At 33.2% G+C, this 14,987-nt stretch overlaps 1 protein-coding gene across 1 annotated transcript; it reads left to right on the top strand.

Moving 5' to 3' along the window:
• Nucleotides 1-5,928: 5,928 nt before the first annotated feature.
• Nucleotides 5,929-7,356, top strand: LOC107949960 (uncharacterized). Its single transcript, XM_016884715.1, has 2 exons — nucleotides 5,929-6,492; nucleotides 6,592-7,356. The coding sequence occupies exons 1-2, from the start codon at nucleotides 5,929-5,931 to the stop codon at nucleotides 7,354-7,356; spliced, it is 1,329 nt and encodes a 442-aa protein (XP_016740204.1).
• The last annotated feature ends 7,631 nt before the right edge of the window (nucleotides 7,357-14,987 follow it).

Here is a 14,987-nt window from a genome sequence, read left to right as displayed (position 1 = left end):
GGTATAAAGATAGCAAAAAAATTCCTTCCAATATCTCATCTACTATTTGCAAATGATTGTTATTTGTTCTTCAATGGGAATGTTCGTTCCTATCGAGCTCCAGTATTTGCTCAATATTATAAGCTCTCAGGTCTCATAATTAATTTGAGTAAATAACAGCACAAAAGAAATGATGAATGTTAGGAACTCTTAAGAGTAAAGCATATTGCCAACTGGGGAAGTATTTGGGTATACAAGGAATTATTTTTCCATCCAAATGTGGAGAAGATGCAATGGAAGTTGGCAACATGGAAATCCTTACGTTTACTTCAAGGTGGAAGGTATACGTTAATTAAACCAATCCTATTCTCTATTCCGGTACACACAATATCCTACTTTAAGGCGCCTAAATAAGGTTGATTGTATTATTCGATGGTTCTAGTGGAGACATGATCAAAACCAATTGTATTATTCGATGGTTCTAGTGGAGACATGATCAAAACCAAAGGAAACTATATATGTATAGCCGAAACACTTGAAGGAGGACTTGGTATTTGGAATGTAGAATTGTCAAATAATGCATTATTATGCAAACAAGCTTGTATATTCTTTACGAAGCCAACAAATAAATTTAGCTCAATGAGTCTTATTGAAGAAATATTGTTGACATTATTAGAGTATTGAGCTGCTCAGCTTAGTTGTTAACCAATAGATCAGTTAAGTTTGTTAAAACTGTTTTAAGTCTGTTAGTTGTTACTTTCAATTATACTGCTAGCAACCTGTACTAATGCATGTATATAAGCTGTACAAGTTTCTGATCAATGCAGTTTTTAGATCATTATTCTTCAGCATATTACTTTGTATTTTGTTAGGTTTTTTAGCTGTTAATCAACTTTAATAGCTCATAGTTATAGTTTCACATGGTATCAAATGTCTGTTTCCTCACAGATTTGATCCTTTGATTGCCTGGGGGTTTCATATTACAAGTCTTGCTGTAGGTTTCATGGCTCATCCTACTAGCCTATCCTCTATTTCAACTGCTGCACCACTGGTGTCTTCTGTTTCCAACGATGGTTTTTTTGATAGTCGACTTTTTTCAACCAAGAAGATTCAACAGGTTCTCCTTGCTCTCAAGACCTACAAACTTCAGGGGTTTCTTGATTCTTCTATTGTTCCACCTCCACAGTTCATTATCGATGCAACTGATTTACTTCAGGAAAATCCTGATTTTTTACGTCTTGAATAGCAAGACGGTGCTTTCGTGTCTTGACTCTAGTTTTCTATTAGTCAAGGTGTCCTTCCTCATCTCATCGGAATGGACTTTACTGCTAAGATTTGGAATACTCTTGCTAGCATCTATGGCGGTAAGACTACTTCTCGGTTAATGTTCTATAGACGAGCTTTGCATTTTCAATGCAAAGGTAATCTTTTCATGAAGGAGTTTTTGATGAAAATCAAAGGCTAGGCTACTGTGACAATCTTACTAACTGTGGTGAAGTTATTAGTGAACATGAACATGTCACAACAATTCTAAATGGAATTTCTTCTGATTTTGAGTTTGTTGTTACAATTATTTTAGCTAGTCAGGTGCCTTATAGTGTTCAGAGTGTTACTACCATGCTCCTTGATGCTGAGGCACGTCAGCAAACTACAATGGTAGATATTCTTAGCTCAGTTAATGTGGTTACTCATAAACAAGTTAACAATGTTTCTCCTTCAGCTTATATCCCTTTTTCTAGTTCTAGTTCCCTCCAAGGATATGAGCATGGTCGTTCTTCTGGTTCTCGAATTCAGTGTCAGCTATAAGGAAAAACAAGCCATCTCGTTGATCGTTGCTACTATCGTTTTGATGCTTCTTATAAGAGTGCTGCCTACAGGTCTCCTCCTTAAGCAAATTTATGTAATTTTGGTGTTGGGCCTCAAGTGCAATCTTGGATGCCACCGTTCAACCTATTGTGTCTGTAATTAACTCCTCCCTTGTTGCCAGTTCACAAGGTAGTTTTTTTTCTCATCGGGTCTGTAATACCTTGATCCTCGACTCGATCGTCGGGTCTGAGTTACAAGGTGTCATGTTCGTTGTCAGAGAAAATACAATCAAATTTCGTGTGAATTTCACAATTTAATAATTAATTGCAATCAAACATGTATATCATACATTAAACAACTATTATTAGGTCTTACATGAGCTTACGGCGGCTCTAAAATTACCACAAGATAGAAAAGGACCAATTTGTAACAGTTTAAAAACTTCGGGTTGACATCGCGATGTTAGGGGGTTCCTTGTCGTGATGCAACATACTGTATAGCCTCGTCATGGCGACCAAAGTCCGGTGTCACACCCTGATATGGTAATCAAGTCTTGTAGTGACGACCAACATTCGACGCTGTAGAGTGACATTTTGTTTTCAAAAGAATAAGTTTTGGTACCTAATTGTAAACACTTACAACCTTTCAAATTTTCTTGCACGCATAATTATATACCAAATCCATATAGCTAGTGGATTCCATATGATCATTGTCAACAAATAACTGTGATAAATTGCTTGTTTGAGAACAAGCAACTCGTAGTCACGCTCCATATTTATCAATTCACACAATGCCAATGAGAGGATATCATTAACTCTTTATTTGAGCTATAAATTTCACTGTTGCTAGTAAAGCCATGCTATACACAAGTCATGTACCCAAAATACTGGCTATTGGCTCGATCATCTTTAGAGCATAAGCATCCACTTATATCAAAACACATAAGTTGTATACACATGGTCAGTGACTAATTCAAGATTTAGGTAAATCACACCATGAACGTCAAAAGTGAATTAATTCACAAATGAATTCAGAATACATCTATGTCTCTACTTGTGGAGTCAACTGTTCCAATAATCAATACTAGTCATCTCCCCAATTAGAATTGTAGACGATATAATAATCTTTCTCAGTATTTGAATCAAATGCTCACTTTGATTCTTTTATGAGATTACAGACTCATTTAGATTATCTACTGAAGTAAGTCGTCTTTCTCGCAATGTAAACATTTTTACAATACTATTTTTCTTTAGTTTGAACTTTATACAATGAATAAGCTAATATTTGTTCATCACAATTTCGTTATGCATGTAAAATATAAAAGACATAAATACAAAAGACATAATAGTGAAATGTGAAATGAACTTTATTTATTTACTTGTTTATCGTTCAAATAAATAGAAAACAGTTACATGATTACCACAATATGGGCATATTTCTCAATAGTGTCCTTATCAATCACTTCATCACATTTGCTGTAATATCCCAAAAATTTCTATAGTAAGATATTATCTTTGATATAGTAAAATAAGGGAATAAAGTGACAAAAAGGGAAACTTTGAGTTATGAAAATATTGGGAAGTATATTATGATATATTAATTCAAGAAAAGACTAAATTGTAAAAGTGAAAAAAGTTTTGTTGCCTAAGAGTAAATACTTAAAACTTGAGGGGTTAAAGTGTAAATATGAAAAATTTGAAGGACCAATAGTGAAAATATTTGAAGGGTGGAATTATCTAGAAACTAAGGAAAATGGATGAATTAGGACCAAATTGAATAGGTGAAGAATTATGAAGGACTAAATTATAATTTTACCAAATTAAGTGATTACTCAAAGATGGAATTTTAAAATATCATAAAAGGGCAAAATGGTCAATTAGAAAGAGAGAGAAATTTAGAAGGTAATGATGATGTTGGAGATATTTTAGATTAATTAAATAAAGGCATAATTGTAAAAAAAGCCCTCAACCTTTGGGGGCTTTTGGATATATGCCCCTAACATTTTTTTTTTGAAATCAGCCCTTAACGTAACAGATTTTTCAGACATCAACCCAGTTGAAACGGTAAACGTCAGCTGACCGTTAGTCAATAGCCGGTCAAAAAATTTGGTCTACGTGGCGTTGCTGTTGACCAATGACGTGGCTCACATTAAAATAAATAAGCTGACGTGGCAAAAATTAAACAAATTTAATAATCATAAAACCAAAAGAAAACCCCTAAATCCCCAAACCCCCAAAATCGTTTTTCGAAATTCTAAAATCCCCAAATCGTGAAATTCCCTAAATCCCTAACCTCTGAAATCTTTTATTAAATCCCTAACAATCTTCAAGTCCCTAAATCTTCAAATACCTAAATCGATAGCATTCCGAAATCTTCTTGAAATCCCTAAAACTTTTACGAATCAAATCATTGAGAACGAAAAAACATCAACCATCGTGAGAGTTTCCGCAACCCAAAATCGAAAGGTAGGTGCTTTCTTATTTGGTTTGTTGGGAAAATAAATTCTATTTTTGGTTTGATTAGTTGGTTATTTGTGATTAACTATTGCAATTTGAGTGCGAAAATGTAAGGTTTATTTTGTCGATTTTTGATGCGATGGTGATCCTAATGTTATTGATAAAACTGTTGTAAAAATTGTAGATGGTTAATTGTGATTTATTATTGCAATTTCAGTGCTAGAATGTAGGGTTTGTTTTGTCGATTTGTGATGAGACAGTGGTCCCGATGATGTTGATTTCTATTACCCAAGCAAAAAAAGATAAAATCATAGACATGTGTTACTATTTTGTATTGTATTCAAAGAAGTGGTCCCGATGTAGGTAGTGAGTTCTGTTTTATTATTTTTTAATGTTTTCTGCTTAGAAAAATGTTTGTTTATTCAAAGTAAATTGCTTTTTCTCAGAAAAGATGTTAAACTGGTAGACTTCTGTTACTGCTTTGTTTGTTTTTTAAATTTTTTTGCTTACAATGTGTTACTGTTTTTTGTAGATGTCATCAGATGATGAATATTATATTATTTTGCATGTGGGTGGGCACTTTGTAAATGATCCATATGTTAGATATATAAGTGGGGAAGTGATTAGGCTTAAAGAAGACCCAGACACAATATCTTATTTTGAATTATGTAAAATAGTCAAAATTGGGTTAGGGTTTAACACTGTCATGTTAATCTATTTTCATGAGCCTAATACAATAGGGTTACAAAATAATCTAAGGGTGATTTATGATGACACTTCAACCATAGCTATGCTGGACTTTTGGGTCAAGTTTAAGGAGATTGAGTTATATGTTGAACATGAGGTTGATAACCCAATAATTGTAGATGAAATTTTTTTGTTGACTACTGGGGAGGGTGATGTTGAAGGGGTGGAAGTTGATGGGGAGGGTGATGATAAAGGGGTAGAATCTGATGATGAAGGTGATTTAGAAAAGGTAGAATCTGGTGAGGAAGGTGATGTAGGAAAGGTACAAGCTGATGGGGAGGGTGTGTCTGCTACTGGTATTGAGGTAGATGAGGATATTGGTATGGAAAGTGGTGGACATATTAGTTTAGGGTCTACTGTTGGAGAGGATAATGATAGTGAAGTTTCTGGTAATGGATATGCTAGTGATTTTGCAACATCAGATGGAGTGGATAATGTTGCTGATGAATATGTTGGTGATTTTGCAACATCAGATAGAGTGAATAATGTTGCGGATGAATATGCTGATGACTTTGCAACATCAAATGGACTAGATAATGTTGCTGCTACACGTAGTGGAGAAGAGGAGGATGGAAATGAGATTGAGGTATGGGACTCAGATGAATATGGAAGCTTGGTTGAGTCTAATGAAGATGAAGAACATGAAAATAGTGAGAGAAAGAGGAGCAAGTTTCCCGTATACAATGACATGTTAAAGTTTAGTCTGGGAATGTTATTTAAGGATGGCAAACAGTTTAAGAGTGCAATTTGAAAGTACTCCAAAGAATGTAGAAGACAACTAAAGTTTATTAAGAATGAACCGAAAAGGGTTGTTGTGAGGTGCATTGCTTCCCCTAACTGTCCATGGAGAATTAGAGCTAGCTACGGTCCTGTTGCGAAATGCTTGCAAATAAAGACGTTTCAGAATAAGCACTATTGTTCGGTTAGTTTTAAGAACAAAATGGTGACTACTGCTATGATTGCCCAACATTTTGAAGCAACTATCAAGGATCATCCTAAGATGAATCTGAGGGAAATTCAAAAAAGATGTGCTTTTGAGATGCATGTAAATGTGACCATTGACTGTTGTTATAGAGCGAAGAAAATAGTGAATGAGAAAATGGTTGGGAATCATAAGGATGCATTTGGTTTGCTATGGGACTATGCTCATGAGTTAAGGTCAAAGATACCAGGAAGTACAATAAAAATGGTTGTTCAAAGGGTGACAGCAGACTCCCTTCCACATTTTAAGAGGTATTATGTGTGCTTTGATGCATTAAAGAGAGGCTGGAAAGCAGGGTGTAGGCCACTCATTGGATTAGATGGTTGCTTTCTAAAAGGCCCAATTAAGAGTGAATTTCTCACAGCTGTTGGAAGAGACGCAAACAACCAAATGTGCCCTATTGCATGGGCTATGGTTAAAGTGGAGTGCACTGATTCATGGGGTTGGTTTCTCAGTCTCCTATCAACTGATTTGGGCTTGGAAGATGGGTATGGGTACACAATTATCAGTGACCAACAAAAGGTTAGTAAATATGCAATTTTAAGCTTGATATTGTTTTTTTTAATCTGTTATTTGTATTTAACTAAAATTTTTTAACAATCGTTCATTAATTTGACTTAGGGCCTTGAGATTGCAATTTCTGACATACTACCAAGGGTGGAGCATAGGAATTGTGCGAGGCACGTGTTTACAAATTGGTCAGGGAGGAAGTTAGGGAAATCTTATGAGTGTGATTTCTGGCAGATTGCAAAGTGCACGACTGAGAAGGAGTGGGAGGATCTATGTTCAGCACTGGAGAAGAAAGATAAGGATGTTTATAATAATTTGATGAAAAAGTCTCCAAAGACGTGGACTAGGGCATTTTTGGGGACTACTTGTAAATCAGATATAGTTGACAACAATTTGTGTGAAGCATTCAATTTAAGTATTGTCGAAGCTAGGTTCAAAAGCATTATCAGAATGCTTGAGGATATTAGGACCAAGATGATGACTAGGATAGTACAAAAAAGGAAGTTATGTAATGGATGGAAGCAAAATTATGGTCCATTGGTGAAAGCTAAGTTTGATGCCAACAAGAAGGATTGTGTAGAGTGGCAACTGATATGGAATGGTGAAAATGGATGTGAGTTGAGGAAAGGAAGTTATCAGTATACAGTGGACCTAAGTCAAAGGATATGTAGTTGTAGAAGTTGGCAAATAAGTGGGATTCCATGTTCCCATGCATGTGCTGCCATGTATCACCTAGGGCTTCAACCAGATGAATATCTGCATGAATATTATCACATTGATACCTACAAGAAAGCTTACTCTTTTCCAATGCAGCCCATAAATGGGCCACATGATTGGGAAAAAAATAGGTATTCAGCCTATGCTACCTCCTATTGAAAGGAAGATGCCTGGGAGGCTAAAAAAGAATAGGAGGATGGCCAAAGATGAACCCAAAAAATTGAAGCCTAGTCATTTGAGTAGGAAAGGTTTACTCATGACATGTACTCAATGTGGCCAACATGGCCATAACAAGCGGTCTTGCATAAATTCGAAATAGGTACAGTGTTGTTCTTTAGTTATAAATATTGAGTACATTTTTTATTTTAAAATTTTTTTAATTTTGTTTAACCAATGATTATGTTTAATTTTTTGCAGCAAGATGCCCAACCACCTAAACAAAAAGGAAAATCTTCCATTAAAAGGTCAACTACCTTAGATAAATCTAAGGGAAATCTTCCATTTTTTGCAGTAAGTTTCTTCCTTTTTACTATTGATATGAGTTATTTTATACAATGTTAATATTAATATAAAATGCTTTTGTAGTCTAGTAGAACCACAAGGAGCATGACGACAGCTTTATGCCAAGATGGTACTGGACAAACTTCTTCAACACCCAAGTAGCGAAATAACAAGCGAAAGGCTCTTCTCGGCCACCTGGGAACATAAGAATGAGTTGCAGGAAACACGAGTAAATCATCGTTATTTTGTTTTGAATGACTTCTGTTGTTTGTCTTGTGATTCACTATAATAACTTGCTTTTGAACTTGTGTTGTATATGTTTTCTATTTAACAGGACCATCTCGTGACAGCTCGTGATCTAAAAAGTACTGTGTAAGGTATTTTGCCTACAACATTTTGGCTTTGGAACAGAAGATGGTAGTTACATTTTGAGCCTACAACATTCTGGTTTTGGAATTTCCCATTTTTGAATGTTATTTTGTTGTATTAAAAACCAATATGTTGGTTTTCATTTTGGTTTATGTATAGCTCACTCACATTTTGGTTTTTGGTTGGTATAGCGTTGATGGTGTATAGGGTGAATGTTGTATAGACTAATCATATGCTTTTGTAAAGTACACTTATCGAAATTGTAAAGTACATTTATCCAAATCATATGCTTAAATGATCAAATTTTTCCTTTTAGTTTTATGTTTATTGTCACTGCATTATTTATTAAGCTAAATTAAATTAGGCATAAACAACAAATATTGGTCATTACTTCCAAGCATAATGTTAAATTACATAAAAAACAACTAATATTTTTTAATCAACATTTGCAACTACTAGTTGCATATGCCTCTTACCAGTACTACCAAAAAAGAAACCTATGGTGATGCATACAATACATAACATAGAGCAAGAAAATAACATCTTATACAATGACTTCTCTTTCTTGATAACTTTAATTTTTTGCTTCATGGTCAACATTTTTTTCCTTAATGCTACTTCTCCTTCAACACCACAAATTGATCTACCTCCTTCAACCTCAACGTCAACAGCACTACTGCCACCATTATGGTTACCATCAAATGCAACCAAATCCATAGCATTCTTTCTAAGTGCTAAATTATCCTTCAAAAGATTTCGTTCACTATCACGCAATTGACGCAGTAACTCAGTCGCACGGTCACACATTTTCCCATCGTACCACTTGAAGAAATCACAACCACTGTCCTACAAACAAATCCCAATTTAGCCAAATTGAAATTGTGACAGCCCTAATTTGGCCCTAGTCAGAAAGTGGTTTCGGGACCACAAAACCGAGTCATAAAAATAATTAACCATTATAATCTATGCTTACTGTATGTGTACATGCACGTGTGAAAGTTTCATGTTTTAATTTGGTCAATTGTATGTGAAATTATTAAATAGGACTTATGTGAGAAAATTCTGAAATGTGATAGGTTAATCTTAAGTGGCCTATTAATGCATGTGACAAAGAGGATGGACTTGCATGTCAAATATTCATTTTATTTAGGTAGTGGCCGGCAATGATGATATGTTATATAGAATATATGTATTATTTAATTATAGTGGCTTTATAATTTTAATTTAGTAATGAATTAATAAAAAGAAAATGGGTGATGAAAACAAAGCTTCACCTTTGTTCTTCTTGGCCGAAATGTAAGAGAGGAAAAGGGAGAAAACTTCATTCGGTTACCATAGGCTTAAATCAAGGTAAGAATTTTTATTAGTTCTTAAAATTTTAGTTGTTTTTAAGTTAGTTATCAAGTTCTTATTTCAACCCATGTTAAAATTTTGAGTTTTGGGAGAATTTGAGCTTTCGGTCATGGTGGGAATAAAATAAAATGAGTATATGTGTTAATTACCTTATATTTGAAGTTTTGAAGAATAGGTAGTGATTAATTAAAATGATGAAGGTTAAATCTTTAAATTTAGTTGAATTTGAACATTTGGCATTACCTATGATATTAGATATGAGTGTATGAAAGGTTGATTTTGAGTAGTTAGGTGTGTTAAAAAAAAATAATTGATGATTTGGGTGGTATCTATGGTTGATTCGGTTATGGTCTTTGCATGAGTAAAATATACATATGGAAATGGTTGTATTTTTAGTTGATATTTGTGTTCAAAATGGTTCAATTTGTTTTAGCCACATGTGCATAAATTGTAATAATAGAATAGATAATATGTACTTGAGTATTCGGTTATGGTTTTAGGTTCGAGTTGGCGGATATGTAAAAATTAGCTTTTGGTATGTATTGATTTAGTATAGGAGTTCGAAAATGGCTTAATTTTCATGTTTAAATTCGGTTATATCTGATCATGGTTGGAGTTATTTTGATATGCATATTACAAGGTATGTATGATTTGTGTTTTGGTTGCATAACTATATTTGGTTAATAATATGAATGCAAAGAGTTGTGATTTAGTATATTGTAATAAATCTGAACGGGACAGCAGCTGTAAAGTGATTTTGGAAAATCACCATAAATTGTGAGAGTGGAGTTAGAAGATGAATAAACTATTTAATTAAAGCTTAATGAGTCTAGTTTCAAATGAAATCAACGAGAACATATTTTGACTTCTGTACAATTAGAAATTTGATTCGTAATAAAGGGTGGTCAGATTAGTCAAACAGTGAAACAGGGGGAAACTTTAAGAAAAATCTGGTATTGATTGGCCAAACAAAAAATTCTTAAAATTTTATGGATAAAATATATATGAGTCTATTTTCAGGGAAATTTTACGGCAATTGATTTGGAGTTTTGTAGCTCCAGTTATAAATAATTTGGTGACTGTTGCTCAGGAAGACAGCTTATTGTGAATTTGTGATTATGTGGTAATCATTGATAAAAATTTGTTAATGAGTTGCTTAATGTTTTCTTATAAACTTACTATGATCTATGTGTGTGAAAGTCGAATATATATATTATATTTCTGAAGAAATGCTTGAATAGTCGAATAATGACTAGTTTAAAATTTTTGAATTTAAGCTCAAGAGCAAAGAGGGTCGAAGTTGGATAGGGGAAAAGAGAAAGTAATTGAGTAGCCTTTCCGCAACCGTTCAAGTATATCCGAGGTAAGTTTTGAATAGTCACATTTAGTACGTAATTGATAATGTCTTGATATGTGTATGATAACTGTACTGCGATCTATTGATTCTATTTGAATATAGTTGAGTGACAAATAATTTATGTTTAAGGCTTAAAGCCGAATAGACATTAGAAGTTAAGCTTGGAAAGTAAATGGAATATATTCTTATGTATGTTATTGAGCCAAAAGTTATATGAATGGTGCCCATGTTATGCTATTATTCGAATGGAATAAATGAACTATGATTGTGAGATGTTATGTGAATTGAATTTTCTTGCGAATAAGTATGCATGGCATTCAGTGATGTATATCCGGACTTAGGGTCCGCAGGCTATGTGCTGGAATTATATCCGGACTTAGGGTCCGCAGGCTATGTGCTGGAATTATATCCGGACTTAAGGTCCGCAGGCTACGTGCTGGAAATATGTCCGGGCTAAAGTCCCGCAGGCTTCGAGCTGGTATTATACCGGGTTTAAATTCCCGCAGGCTTGTGCTGGTAATTGGTTTCAAGTCCGAAGACCTAACAGGCTTAATGCCAGTAAGTTAAGTAAGATTACGATATTGAATGTTCGTAGTAAACCATCGTCGAGTAAGTACTATACATTTAAAATGTTCAGGTACGTATTACTTACTCATCGGTGAATTGATTTCGAAGTGAATCATTAGCATCAAAGAAGAATATATATATAAATATGATTGATGGTTATATTTGTGAATATGAGAATGATTTAATCGGTCATGGTATATTTGTATATGAATTATTGTTAAAATTTCTTTATGTACTCATGTACATTCAGTCAATGTTTTTTGTGAATTATTAGTACTAAAGAATGATACTTAAGTGTGAATGAATGTTTCGATGTTCGATAAGTCTTTAATTGTTTGTGATGCTTAAAACTTACTAAGCTTTGAAAGCTTACTCTGTTCTTTATTTCTCTGTTTTATAGATTGTTGATTTTGGCCACCGACTCAGGGATCGTCAGCAGTTCATCACACTATCTATCTTTTTGGTAGAATTATATTTTGGACTCGATATGACATGTATAGGTTAGGCTGATGATAACTATGTTTTGAAATTGTAAATATTTTGGCCATACGAAAATGGCGTATAACTTAAATATCAGTATGTATTTCAGCTCGATCTCTGTTTATGTTTATTGACACTGTGACTGAGATAATTAAATGTTTAGTTCGGTAATACCTCTTAGCCTTAATCCGGCGTTCGGATTCAGGTTAGGGGTGTTACATTAATAATCCAAAATAAAAACAAAACAAATACTGAGATCTATGAAATCATCAAAATTGAGCTCAAGCTCAATTTGCAAATAAAAATTCTTTACTTACCCGAAAATCTGAACAACCATAAAACCTCCTCCCCGGATTTAAATCGCTCCATGAAGTGTCTCTTGGAGCTAACTTATTGCAGTGACATTTTACTGTTGGTCCATCGTAGGCATACTCCTTTCGTGATGAAGTAACAACATTTGCATATGACGATTTTTTCTTCGAACCATGCGTTACCCAACCTTTAGGCTGACTATTCGAACTATGTGAATCCATGATTTCAGACAACAAGGAAGAAAAATAAAAATTTCTGGAAAGATTAAAAATTTCACAATTTGGTTCTAAGGGATTTCACAATTTCGTTCCTAATAGTTTTAGAGATTCAACGATTTGATTCGTAAAAATTTTAGGGATTTCAAAAAGATTTCGGAATGCTATGGATTTAGGTATTTGAAGATTTAAGGACTTGAAGATTGTTAGGGATTTAATGAAAGATTTCGGAGGTTAGGGATTTAGGGAATTTCACGATTTGAGGATTTTAGAATTTGGGAAAATAATTTTAGGGGTTTGGGTATTTCGGGTTTTTTTTTTGGTTTTATGATTATTAAATTTGTTTAATTTTTTGCCACATCAGCTTATTTATTTTAATATGAGCCACGTCATCGGTCAACAGCAACGCCATGTAGACCAAAATTTTTGACCGGCTATTGACTAACGTTCAGCTGACGTTTATCGTTTCAACTGGGTTGATGTTTGAAAAATCCGTTATGTTAAGGGCTGATTTCAAAAAAAAAAAGGTTAGGGCATATATCCAAAGCCCCCAAAGCTTGAGGGCTTTTTTTACAATTATGCCTTAAATAAATAAATATTAGTTTATAAATATTTTGATTTGATTTTTAAATGATATTTTATTATTTTATTATTATTTTATTTAGTATATATAAGGAAAGAAAGATGAAGAATCATCATCATCTTTCCCATGCAACAACGTAAGAAGAAGAGAGAAAGAAAGAAAGAAAGTTTTACTTTTTTTACAATTTAGTCCCTCATAATTCTTCACCTATTCAATTTGGTCCTAATTTATCCATTTTCCTTAATTTCTAGATCATTCCACCCTTAAAATATTTGCACTATTAGTCCTTCAACTTTTTTATATTTACACTTTAACCCTTTAAGTTGAGTATTTACTTTTAGACAACAAAACTTTTCTCACTTTTACAATTTAGTCCATTCTTGAATTAATATATCATAATATACTTCCCAATGTTGTCATAACTCAAAATTTCCCTTTTTGTCACTTTATTTCCTTATTTTACTGTATCAAAGATAATATCTTTCTGTATCACAAATCATTAACCCGTCAATTCCTTTTCAGAGGTACCTATTAGGGCACTTATTCTGAGAGCACATTTTTGAGCCACATATCATACAGCAGGATTACCAGTCCAAGCTAAATCCTGCCTGTAACGCACATTCTCGAGCCACATATCATACAACAGGATTACTAGTCCAGGCTAAATCCTGTCTGTAACATATGCTCTAAGAGCTTTGTCAAGATTACCAGTCCAGGCTAAATCCTTTCTGTGACAAATACTCTAAAGAGTTTAATCTGGATTACCAGCTTAGGTTAAATCCAGACTTTAACATATGCTCAAAGGCTCAATTAGGATTACCTGTCTGGGCTGAATCCTTTCAATAATGAGGTCAATAGGATTACTCTTCCGAGCTAAATCCATTCTGCAACAAATACAGGACCTCACTCCATTTGGGAAGTCACCTTTATCCATCGAAATCCAATATTCATACAGAATTTAACCCTTTTCAAATATTTTCGAGCATGTGTTCATTTCTTGCATTCATATTATATACATTTACTAATATTCCACATTCTAACTAATACAACATTCAATCTTAACATATTTACATGCTCAATTAAGTTACACGAACTTACCTGACTAAATTGCAAAAATACCAAGTTTTAGGGGCATTTTGGTAATTTTTCATTTTTCCCGATTTTCACCCGATCTTGATCTAAATTAATAATTTCATTCAATTTATTAATTTAGAAAACAAACAATTCATTTCCTTCAATTTGGTCATTTTTGACATTTTTACAAAATTGCCCCCTAAAGTTTTACTTTTATTCAATTTAGTCTCTAAGCCTAAAACATACAAAATAGCCATTTTTAATATAAACTCATTCTAGATGAATATTCATATATATATATTTTTCTTCCTCCTCTCCATTTCACATTCTTATTCCACTATTTACTTATATGTTCATATCAAGTTGTCCATTTCAGTTATAGTCACTAAATTATTTATATCTTAAGCTACAGAATTCTAAATCAAGATTGCTTGATTTTTTAGAAACTAGACTCACATATATTTCTACCATACAATTTTCAGAATTTATAGTTTAGCCAATAAGTATAGTAAATCTTCAAATGTTTCCATGTTCTGCTGTTTGACAGCTTTGACCTTTCTTCACTAAAAATTAATTATCTCTTAGTACGGGATTTGGATGATGTTCCTGTTTGTTTCTATTGAAAATAGACTTATTAATAATTTAAAAATATAAATTTAAAACCCCATATACTTTTATACAAATTTTAATGATTTTCCAAAGTCAGAACAAGGGAACCCAAAATCATTCTAACCTTGTCTCACAAAATTTAAATATTTAATTTAATATTTTATTCATCCTCTAATTTGATTTCCAAAATTTTTGGTGAATTTTCAAAGTTAGACTACTGTTACTGTCCAAAACTGTTTTAGTGCAAAATGTTAATTACCAAGTTTGTAACACCTTTATTTCCTTTCTCTACAATATTTCTCATCACTTTCTCTTATTTTCCTTCACTAACATATCAAGAATATAAAATCTTATATAAGAAAACTCTACA

The sequence above is a fragment of the Gossypium hirsutum genome, chromosome A03, assembly GCF_007990345.1.
Source record: "Gossypium hirsutum isolate 1008001.06 chromosome A03, Gossypium_hirsutum_v2.1, whole genome shotgun sequence".
NCBI classification, from domain to species: Eukaryota; Viridiplantae; Streptophyta; class Magnoliopsida; order Malvales; family Malvaceae; genus Gossypium; species Gossypium hirsutum.
Note: the sequence above shows the minus strand (reverse complement) of the source record. Positions and strands in the feature narration are given on the sequence as shown.